The 12,664-nt window shown below is 33.5% G+C and overlaps 1 protein-coding gene across 1 annotated transcript in view; it reads left to right on the forward strand.

Moving 5' to 3' along the window:
- Window positions 1-12,664, forward strand: part of LOC119084671 (A-kinase anchor protein 200-like) — a 76,078-nt gene that overhangs the window by 35,773 nt on the left and 27,641 nt on the right. The window contains exons 2-3 of the mRNA XM_037194748.1: window positions 3,482-3,653; window positions 11,806-12,144. Of these exons, the coding sequence (XP_037050643.1) occupies window positions 3,498-3,653; window positions 11,806-12,144 (495 nt within the window). The 5' untranslated portion in view covers window positions 3,482-3,497. The remainder of the gene's footprint in view (window positions 1-3,481; window positions 3,654-11,805; window positions 12,145-12,664) is intronic.

Consider the following 12,664-nt stretch of genomic DNA (forward strand, 5'->3'; position numbering starts at 1 on the left):
ATTTTCCAAATTTCTTTTTGAACAAAAAGAGGTGAAAATGTAGGAGCCCAGAAAACTCTTTAAAAAAAATTGTTTGTCTTCATTGATATGAAACAGACTTCATCCGTACAGTCATGTCGAAAATACTTACACTTACACACACCAAACATAACATAACAAAGAACCATGTTATTAAAGTTCGCTGATTAGTATCTCTTTGTAGCTGTCTCTCTTGTATAATATCGGTTCGGATGATTATCATTAGTTTTCTTCTAATTGTTACGGAACCGTAAATAGTTAAACAATCTTGGTTTGAAATAAAATCATTTTGGTTGCTGAATACATAATGTAGGTCAACTGTAAAACGTTAAGGCTTGATTTCCTGTTACCAAAGAAGTACTCCGTGTGAGAGACAAAATTGATTTTTTTTTCAATTTCTACATTGTTTACTTGACAGCCCGCTCTCTCTTTCACACTGAGTACTTTTTGTTGAGTGGAAACCATACTTAAGTAAACAGCTCTAAGTTAATAGCTAAATAAAATTATTAAACGTAAAGCTTGTGCAGAAATCAGCTACAGTTGAACTTCACCAGCTGATCAACAAACATACTCTACCTGTTGTACTATCAAAACACATTCTAAACAACGAGTTTACCATAGTCATTCGTGTTTGTGCGCTCATAGATGACCTTAACTGTATGTAGCTTGGCTTTGAATTATTTTTGATACAAACGTATTGTCTTTGTCGACCAGCTGGATATGTTCAGCTGTTGTTGATTTTGAGCTTCCAATTTTGTGTGTGAGTCAAATCACAGCTAAGTCATCGGCTGTTGATGTTCTAGTTAATTTTCCAATAAAATCATTGGGCACTGAGTGTTCAGATTAGTTCAATTGCCGTTAAGCAGAGCCTATTTTAAGGAAATTAAATTTCCAAAAATTCTCAAATTTGTCCATCACTTTTCGTCATTTCATATAAAAGAACACAACAGATTGGATCGTAAATGTTGTTTTTACTGCCTTTTTAGTTGTTTTTCATGTCTTTGAGCTTAACTGATTACTTCGGAATGAGATCTAACAGAAAACAAAATTTGGAAATTTTAAGAAATTTTGTGAAATTTGTGAAATTTTGAAAATTTTTGGAAATTAAATTCCTTAAAATAGGGCCTTGAAGCCTTTTTTTTGTAAAACTAACTGTACAGTTTGAAACTTAAAGCATCGTCAACTTCTCATCGACATCAACAAATTTCTCGTTTTCTTGCAATCTCTTTTCGTTTCAAATTCTTTTTTCTTATATCGATGAATTTTTCCACATCAATCGTAATTACGAACTAATTAAGACAAAAGGCTTTTTTGTTTCAGAGGTCTTTCTTTAGCCCCATCCATCTTCTGTAACTTCTGAACAACATCAGCGTCTTCATTTTATGATTAATCGATATTTTACCGCAGCAATTACACATATATACGTATTACCACTGCAATTGATTTACGTTCTCGAATACGATAGACATGAATTTTATAATTTGAACTTTTGATTCTATCAGTTTTAGAATAACACAGCTTCGTGCTTCATTTGATCATTTTTTGTTCAATTGAATCAGGTAGTTTCGTTTCGTTTTTTTTTTTCTAACGAGAGTCTTTAATGTTACTCGTTTAATTCGGGATATTATATTCTACCGATAAATTAATTCAAAACTACCGATAAAAAATAATAAATGACCGATAAACACTGTACCGATAAAAAATAATAAATTACCGATAGCGAAATTCACAAGTACCGATACAAATATTCAAAACTACCGATAACTTTTTACCGATAAAAAGTACTAAAGTACCGATAAACTGGTGGTTTTATCAATCATTTATCATTTTCTATCGGTAGTTTATAACTTTCCATCGGTAATTCATTATTTTCTATCGGTAGTTTAATACTTTCTATCGATCATTAATTATTTTTTATCGGTAGTTCATTATTTTGTATTGGAAATCGAAAAAAATTAACAGAAAGGCCTCAGTTGGAAAATTTTGATTGGAAATCGAAAAAAACTAACAGAAAGGCCCTCAGTAGAAAAATTTCCATTGGAAATCGAAAAAAATTAACAGAAAGGCCTCAGGAGGAAAAATTTTGATTGGAAATTGAAAAAAGTTAACAGAAAGGCCTCAGTGGAAAAATTACGATTGGAAATCGAAAACATTTTGATTTGAAATCGAAAAAATTAAGAGAAAGGCCTCAATTGGAAAATTCTGATTTGAAATCGAAAAAAAATTAACAGAAAGGTCCTGAGTGGAAACATTTCTATTGGAAATCAAAAAAATTAACAGAAAGGCCTCAGTAGAAGAAATTTGATTCTAAATCAAAGAAAAATGAACAGAAAGCTCTACAGAAAGGCCACAGTTAAAAATTTCCATTGGAAATCGAAATAAATTAACAGAAAGGCCTCAGTTGGAAAATTTTGATTGGAAATCGAAAAAAATTAACAGAAAGGTCCTCAGTAGAAAAATTTCCATTGGAAATCGAAAAAAATTAACAGAAAGGCCATCAGTAGAAAAATTTCCATCTGAAATCGAAGAAAAATCAACAGAAAGGCCCCAGTGATGAACTACCGATAGAAAATAATGAACTACCGATAGAAAATAATGAAGTACCAATAGAAAATAATGAACTACCGATAGAAATTAATAAACTACCGATAGAAAATGGAATTTGACCGATGAATAGTCGTAAAATTATTAATTTATCGGTATTTTATCACTTTTTATCGGTAAAAAGTTATCGGTAGTATTGAATATTTTTATCGGTACTTGTGAATTTGTCTATCGATAATTTATTATTTTCTATCGGTACCGTATTTATCGGTCATTTATTATTTTTTATCGGTAGTTTTGAATTAATTTATCGGTCGTTTATTAGTATCCGTTTAATTCCATTCATTTTGTTGTGTCGTCACTGCATTTCTACAGTTATAATTTTTTTTTCATCGTATTCAATGGTTGCATTTTCGTTTAAATTAAATTTTGTTTGAATATTCATATTAATGATATACGTGTACAATTTTAACCACAACACAACAAAAAAAAACTCATTCTAATGGATTGCTGACTTTTATTTTATTTAAAAATTTATAACGGATTTTTTGGATACGAAAATTTAATTCCATTGTAATGTTGTGTTCGAATGAAGAAACAAAAAAAAATGAACAAATTGTGTAAAATTACTAAACACCTGAAACAGAACGTGCCACAACAGCATATATACACACATTTTACGTTTCAGCTAGAAATTGCTGTTGTTTTATTTCCATCAAAAACAGTTGTAAGGAAATACGCACCATCGCTTTTCTGATTTGAATTTAATTTTCGTCAACCATTTTCTTTTGACCAAAAACACAATTTTTTGTAGAATTTCTCTGAACTGTGTATAAACATGAAAAGACATTTAACCAATTGTTATCCCATCTAAATGACAAGACACTTTATAGCTAACGAAATTCTCCATCTATTACAGAAAATAATTGAGCGAAATGGGGAAAGCACAGAGTAAACGGTCCGTGGACATAACAACGGAATCAAAGGATGGCATTGTGGAAGAGGGCACCGGAAAAATGGGAAAAATCGAAGAAGTTGATCAATTAAAACCACAAATGAACGGCGATACACACAACGAAACGGAAAATACGGTATGATTGATATTGAACCATTATTGTTATGATGAATTTCTATAGAATCAATCCATCGATCTTTCTATAATATACAACTTTGGATACACTAAATCCATAATCTTATTACCGTGCGTGATCAATCACTTTTTTATTCGGTCTGAAGACTTCTGATATTTCGTATTTATAGAAGCATTTAAGTGAACAATTGATACTTTTTTCATTCAAATTTTAATTTTTTTTCGAACACAGAATATCACGAATGTGTCGTTTTTTGTTTATTAGTTGGGCAAGGTACTCTAAGAAAAAAACCATCAAATATTGCATAGCATCACATATGTCGTGTTAAATTTTGATTTGACGCTTTGATATAATAGCTGGGCAAGTGTGTACTGTAAGGTATTATGTTTACGTGCTTCTTTTCCAACTATCAAATACTGAGCGGCTTGAATATGTTGCTTGCATTTGATAGGTCTGGGCAGGTATTTGAGAACCATAATTATTAAAAAATAAAATAAAAACAAAAATAATTTCGTATTCATGCTGTATGCTGTATGATGACGATGCGATGGTCAAGAGAAATACATTCTTGGGCGACCTACCGCTTTGAAAATATTCTATCGGCACATATGCTAGTCTAAGTATGCTATGTGTGGTAGCGATAAGCTGCATTATCCAATTTATTCAATTAATCTAATGGATGTGCCATTCGCTTATATTCGAGAGTTCGACCGTTCGACGATTAGTCTTTTTTGTTAAAATATCCCACTTAAATAGATACAGATTGGGTCTTCAGGTACGTTGAATAATACGTAAGTGGAAGCATTGACAGGGGGTTTAAGAAATTCAGTTCCTTATGTTAGAGGCTGCGCAGATAGATCCCCTAACAATCTTCGTCAATCCTTAATAAAAACTTGAATTTGCTAACATGTATGTGTAGCAACATGTAAAAAACTTGTCAAACCAACAGAGTAGCTCTGTAACTACTGAACTGATTACGAATCAGGGCCTTTATTTGTGAAAATTAACGAAATTTGGAAATTTAACAAAATGTGAAGAATTTCGCGAAATTCTGGTTCGCAAATTTCACAAATTACAGGCCCGGGTTGAGCCAATTCCTTTATCGACAGACATTCTGTTTGAAGAAGATCATGAGACTAATGCCATAATTCAATATTTTAACATTGATGTTAAGGACCATAGATAAAATACGCCCACACGAAAAAAGAAAAAAAGAAAGAAACGGTGTCGCAAAGTGTGACGGGAGAGTACGGACGAGGTAAAGTGGATCCAAAATCTGATCGTCATTTGTGGATGGCAGCTTCCTTTTTTGAATTTAGTTGGCAATTGGGTTCTAATCGGTCAACGATAGCAATTGCATTGTATTCACTTCCAATGACAATACTAAATTGAGTACTTTACCAGCTGCACTTATTACCATACATATGATATAACATCACAAACAAGAAATTCGTTATCTTCGGTTCATAGCATAGCAATAAATGGTGTTTCGGTTCTACATAAAAAAATCAATTTACTCAATACACAAAATGTATTCACATAAAACGAATCAGTTGAATTGAAATGTCGAATATGCATTTTTTTGGATTTATAAAAATTCATTGTCGTTTTGCTGCATCATCATGAATACGGAATATTGAAAACAAATGCATGAAAGCAACATTAATGGTGATGTAAAATTAAAAAAAAAAATTGTTCCAAACTGTGTAAGAAAGTCGCGCGTTGGGTTGATTAACATTTATTTATACTACTCTTGACACCAGAGATTGTGTGTAATTTTAAATTGGTCTAAGTACAGATTTTATTTATAGTTTAATTATAGGACAATGACATTTTACATTTCTGTTTCGGTTTTTTTTTTATTCAATCTTTGTGCTTCGTTATGTATATACGGACATAAACGCAATGTTTAAAGACATTTTTAAGTGATAAATCCACAACAAAGAGAGGAGACAATCTTTATTTCATATTATACACATTTTATGGTACAAATGTTATTGTACTTTTGGTTCTGTGTTGTTGGTAATATAAATAACGAGACATTCCCACGCATTACATTTCAATTGATGAAATGAAAATGCTATTGGTTTGTGTGCTGTTCGTTTACAGTTATTGCAATGCGATTTGTATCAACTTAATAATCATTCCGTCGCATAGAACTGAAGACGATATCAGCTCAAAAGTGCACTATCGTTTGGTAGTGTAACAGTATTCAATTCCACAAATTTCTTTGGTAAAACGCGAAATTCTTTTCGGTGAATAAAAAATTCATTCAACGCCTAAATTATGAACGAAAGCTTCAGGATTTCTCGGATTGTGTCTGACTCTGGAATTGAATAAAATATTTTTCGCTCGCGAAGGGTAACAGAGAACCAAGCAGCGAACCGTCTTTTAATATTTTTTCAGAGTTAAAAATATTTACGAAATGTAATTGCCTTTGTATGTCTGTTTATTTAGAATGGACTTCCGCAATGTAGTATATTATATCCGTGTAGAAATGCCATTCAACATTAATGTACTAGAGCTACAACATCCAACATTTATGTGCCCGTGCTGTCAGCCTTAAAAAAATGAAATATTTGTTTGCGATCCCCTCTTCCATTATTCTTTAATTCAACAAGAAAACATTTTGACTGACTCATCTGGTTCAGCTTTGCAACATATTTCGTACAGGTATACTCTTTAAGATTTATATGGGGGTCTCATTATCTTAAAAATGAAGGCAAATAAAGTTATCCAATCTAATTATAAAATACAATTTTTCCTGCAATATACATACGTTCCGTACCATTTATCGCAGTGTAATTTATTTCTTTTGATAAAATAAAAAAAAAATTCAACGTTCATTGCACATAACACATCAACAACGAACGCTGTGAAATTGTACAAAATTGTTAAATTGGCGGTATACGAACTTTATGCTGTGATTCAATTATATCTGCATAGAAACTGAAACGAATAGAGGAATACACTGTTACGAATGAAATCGAATATCAATTGCGTTGCAATGATTTACATTCACAATGTGACTTGTAGGTAGAAATATAGAAAATTCAGTTAGAAGTTATAAAGTTAGTAGAACTGGAGCGATTCTCTTCTTATATTCAGTGTTTGCAGGTAGCAATGAAGCAACCAATGCAGATACTCTTAGGTAGCATATTTATTCAAATTGATTCAAATAAAAATAAAAATTGACTTTAACAGTGTACGCACCTACACGTAAAATGTTTTCCCTGTTATACTGTGGAAAATTAAATTTTCATTGTCAACGAGAGATGTACGGGAAATGTGTGAAATCATTCAGTTTTCGTGTATAATGGTGATATTAATTGAGCATGAAATTCTGATATTCTAAATAGAATGGATTTCCTCTATTCCTAGGCAGCAACAGCGAATCGAAAATGTTCTTCACTTAAGACATAAGAATTTTTAGCCCCGTACGAAGTACAAAGGGGCTTATAGGATTACGATGCCGTGTGTAATTGATGGAATTCGAAGCAGACGGTAAGGGCAAAGTGTTTCCCTGTGTTCATAGATGACGAATCCGCAATAAAAATTTTGTCTGTCCGTCTGTCCTTCTGTCCGTCTGTCCGTCACGTCGATATCTTGAGTAAATCAAATCCGATTTCAAAAATTTTTCCCTGAAAGATAGTCAAAATAGTGAGGCTAAGTTCGAAGATGGGCATATTTGGGTCGGCCCTTCGTGAGTTAGGGCCGCCTAAGTGCTTTAAGGTCTTTTAGGGATATTTACAGCAAAAAAAACGATGGAAATGCAAATGAAACGGCAAAAGATAGATAATGTCGATACCGATCCAGGACAAAAAAGATTATTAAAATCGGGTGAATGGCCCGTGAGTTAGGGCCCTAGAAGTGATAGGCTACTCGGCCCTAAGTGTATTTTGCATATAACTCGAGTAAATTTCATCCGATTTTCCTAAATTTTGTTTCATTTGAAAGGTAATCGAACGAGGAATAGAATGTTGTTGAAAAAAAAATTAAATTTGGGTCCTTGGACTAAGGCCACTACTAGGGCCCTATGTGTATTTTGCATATAACTCGAGTAAATTTCATCCCTTTTTCCTAATTCTTGTTTCATTTAAAAGGTAATTGAACATCGAATAGAATGTTGTTGAAAAAAATTTAAAATTTGGGTCCTTGGACAAGGGCCGCTCCACGGCCCTAAGTGTGTTTTGCATATAACTCAAGTAAATCTGATCCGATTTTCCTAAATTTTGTTTCATTTGAAGGGTAATCGAACACCAAATAGAATGTTGTTGGAAAAAAAATTAAATTTGGGTTCTTGGACTAAGCCCGCTACTCGGCCCTATGTGTATTTTGCATATATCTCGATTAAATTTCGACCGATTTTCCTAATTTTTGTTTCATTTGGAAGGTAATCGAAGGCCGAATATAATGCTGTTGAAAAAAAAAATTGGGTCGTTGGACTAAGGCCGTAACTAGGCCTTAGGCCTCTCAATAAATTAAAATTTTAGGTCAACTTGAAATTTGTGTTACATTTGAAAGGAACGTCGTACGGGGCTTCGTAATTGCGCCATGCGCAATTTCTAAGATGTACACATTTCATAATAATTTGACTTCAACTAGGGTGACAGACGCACTAGGGTCACGTGCGCAATAGATGTACGGGTTAGTACGGGGCTCAGTCGCAGCAAACGCTCCGACTGTTCTGACGGCTCGTTTTCTGTACCATCTTGAATCGATTTTCTTTTACAATCTCTTATCTTTTATGCGGGAAAAAGGGAGGCTACTCTACGCATACCATAAAATATGTTCAGCATATAAATTTTAAAATATAAATCATAAAAAAGATGATGGATGAAAAAGAAAAATGTTTGAGATTTTCCGAGGGGTTTTGTTGCGTGTCCCAGTTGGTTATAATGTGAGTTATTGAAAAGATTTATTTCGCAAAGTTGGTTGTTCCTTAAAGTGGTAGATTTCCGCATTATTCGAGATTAGGTCAATGCCAAACCAGAACCGATGTAATAATGCTACGATAACGATAAATCGTCAATCCATCAAAAGTTTTTATCTTCTGTGAGGTCATACCCAAAAAAATGTTTTTGTAGATTCTCGACATTGATCAAAATAACAATTAAAAAGGCTATTCGCACTCAAGTTTTATAATAGTTATTTTCGCAATTCCGGTCCATAATCATCACCTTTCTATGCATCCATTTAATGTCGTTTTGAAGGTATTTATTTCACTGTATTCCCGGACACAGCGCAATATGAACTTTTTTTCGCACTCAGTGCGTTATCAACTTTTTTTTCGCACGCAGTGCGATATCAACTTTTTTTCGCACGCTAAAGAACCTATTACCTGCAACGAAGGCTAAATTTTTATAAATAAAAATCTTGCATTGACCAGAAATCGAACCCCCGACACCAAAAGGTTTTTCAGCACAAAGCAGCGACTTTAGCCATTCGGCTATAGAGTCACACAATTATACCGAACGTATTGTTGACGCGTATATACTAAGCATTGACTACTCGATTTCATTCAACGCGTCTCTTTACATCACATTGCAATGTGTATTATAATGCAGCCTTCTTGATCGTTCAAATGAATTTCTGTAAACACAAGAATTTTGGAACAAAATGTAGGACAAGTTTTGCATTGGAAAGATGATTATGGCCCGAAATTGCGAAAAACGTTGTATCTACCACGGTAGGTATGCCGGTGTTTTTTCGCACACGACGTCTTGTCGACCTCGGCTTCGCCTCGGGTCGACAATCGACATCTAGTGCGAAAAAATACCTTCATACCTACCTTGGTAGATAAATAACTATTTCCTAACGCAAGCTGGAGCGAATGCTAGACTATTGAGCGAATAGTGGCACTCTTATGCGATTGGTCTATCTCTATAATACTATAGCTACTCGCACTGAGTCTCTTTAAAATACTGTGGCTCTTCGTACTCAGTGCAAATAGCTACTTTATTATAAAGAGATTATAAGAGAGATTCGCAATCCAGTGCGAATAGCACTAACCAGTAACAAAACCCTTGATGATAAATCATATTTGACGGCAAGACGATTAATTAGCCGCCCAAATGAGATCGTATTCACTGTTCGCTCACTGCGTTACAGATGAATGACGACGGAATTGTATTATTTTGCTGTTTATTTGCTCAACGACATGAAAATACATTCATCAAGCTCATCACAATCCTTTTATCATTCAATTTTCTTTCAATTGAAACGCCATTATAATATGATTAAATGAAATTCCAGACTTTATTAAGCCATAATATTAAACAATATCGCATTTTAAAATAAATATTACCGAGACAATAATCTGTAGCCGAGCCGTCATCATTACAACGAAATGTTCAATACGGAATTTGTGTATGCATAGCATATAGCATACACAAACCCTCCTATACCTCACCAACCAAATTTTCATACTCGAAAATAATAACAATTGATGTTCGTAACAATGGTTCAAATATTGTATAAATAGAACTCATATTGGAAGAAGACGACTCGTTCATATATGAGTATGTAAAAGATCATACGGGTTAAGGTGAATTTATTGTTGTACTTCTTTTTATCATTTCGAACTTTGACTTTGAAATTCCAATTAAAAATTTCTCTGAACAATTGCTTATTCTTATCATTTCTCAACGCCGAGGTTATTGGACTCGGTATACTCGGTTTATTTATTCGATGGATGCATTTGCTGCCATTAAAGTTAGTGTCTTATTGATTGATTGTTATTCTTGTCTATCTGTTCAGTATTTTGACGGATAAATAAGTGATCGTTTCAGTTTGTTCATGTTCAGAACAATGCTCGTTAAATATGCAAGTATAAAACTGTATAAGACTTCATGTTTATAACATTAACAAATTTGTTTTTCAAATTGTTATTGTACGATCTCCAATGGAAAACTCAAAACTAGATATTCTCTTTTTTAGATGCCACTCCCACTTTGATACTTACACCAAAAATGATAACTTGTTAATTACTGAGTAATTATTACTCTTGTGATTGAGATTAAAGTGCGTTACACTTATTTATCAATTGACTGGTGACATTCATGCTTGTGAACTATTGTTTTGGCTTTTGTGGCTACTCCGCTCGCCTTCGGCTCGTTCCGCAAATTTTACACTTGACAAAACAACAAATTCTAAAATTTTTGTTGTTTTGACTAGCGGGAGATTTGCCCGCTACAACAACAACACATTTTAAACAATTTTTAAAATGTTGCAACAGAAGATAAATTCTTAAGGTGAATAACAATGGACCAGAGATGGTAGTAGTTCTACACAGACGTTTTTCCTTCTTTCCACGTTGACTCAAGTAATTCTTCCGCGATTTTCCAAATTTTTGGCTGTGTCGACAAAGGATTAAGTACCTGAAATTGAGAAGGATCACATAGTGTTTTCTAGCTTTCAGCACGAGTCCTGGAAAATAATTCGCTTTTAGCACAAGTTAGGAACATTATTTTCCCTATCGTGAGTCGCAGACACGTGACGATTCGAACGACCTAAAAAGAAATTATTCGATGAGGTAGAACAAACTGAAAGATATTCCCGAAAGATTTTTTTGTCGATAACTTAAGTAATAGCATTCTAAGCATTGCCGAGTGCGTAACTCTCATGAGTTTTTTTACACTTTGAGAAAATATCGTATCGTTTCAGCTCATTGTCGACAACGAAACCTTTGTTTCCCAATTGTTTAAGCCTTAAGGGGCCATTCATATATTACGTCGCACTTTTTCAGTGCTGCCAGCAGATTAAAATAGCAAGTCAGGTGTGCACTTTTTGAATCAATAGTATGTGATACCACACCAATTATAACCCCTAAATGGAGGATAGGATAAACTATTTACGGAAAGAGTGCATAATTGACGAGTTATTAGAGATTTTAATCAGCTGAAAAAGTATGACGCAATATATGGACGGTCCCTAATGTTAACGACTTAATTCAGAAAATAAAGTTGCATGTGGGACGATTAGAGCCAATGAAACAAACCGAAACCATGGTTTATAGTTTACTATTATTATTTAAAAAATATTGCAAAAAATGCTCAGTCAAGTGTAGAAATATAAGAACTTTAAGCAGCTATTACGTATATTACATAGTACAATTCACCAAACTAACCGAATTTTTCCAATTTTCTTTTAGGACAAAGAAATCAAAGAAACGAACGATGATGCTGAAAACGAAAAGGATATCGCAACAGAAAAAGAAAATATTTCATCGACTGAAAATGCAGAAGAGACAACAACTGGTGATGGTCCAAAGATTGTTGAAAATGGCACAAATGACGAAACGTTGAACGAAAGCAAAGATGTACCAGCTAATGCCGAAGAGAACGAAACGGGCGACAGCAATAAAAAACAAAAGAAAGAAAAAAAGAAGCGATGGTCATTCCGTTCATTTTCGTTTAGCAAAAAGGATAAACAAAAGCCGGCAAAAAAAGAGGAAACCACGAATGGTGAATGTGAAAAAGTTCCCGAAGAGGTAAGTTCAAAGACGAAATTCCCTTTTTTTGTTGTTTTTATTTTTTGTTCATCAACAATGTTCGACGAATTAAAAGTGAATAAGTCAATGTTTCTTGTGTGTGTGTAAGAGGATAGATATCAGATTTCATTGAGAACATTTTTGCATGAATAGCTGAAAGTTTTTACAAGTGAAACCGTATGAATGCCAACATTTTGTGGTTCCTTCAAAATGCGAACAAATCATTGTGTGTACACACACGACGTAATTCCCGTTTGTAATGTGAAATAATTTTAATGCAAAACATTTTAATTCAATTCCCAACAACTTTTTCCAACTTATAATTAATTTTCAAGTCACTCAAAACGATATTACAATCGATATCATTAAACCCGAGCCATTTCCCTTTTGTACCTCGATTATTTGCTCATTATACATATCTTCGCATTGGATCACCCCTTTTTCAAAATGCACAGACATATTGTTGTGTGTATGTTTGCAACGATTTTCAAAATTGGTGTACGTACAACACCAACACCGA

Source organism: Bradysia coprophila, unplaced genomic scaffold (genome assembly GCF_014529535.1).
Source record: "Bradysia coprophila strain Holo2 unplaced genomic scaffold, BU_Bcop_v1 contig_87, whole genome shotgun sequence".
Lineage (NCBI taxonomy): Eukaryota > Metazoa > Arthropoda > Insecta > Diptera > Sciaridae > Bradysia > Bradysia coprophila.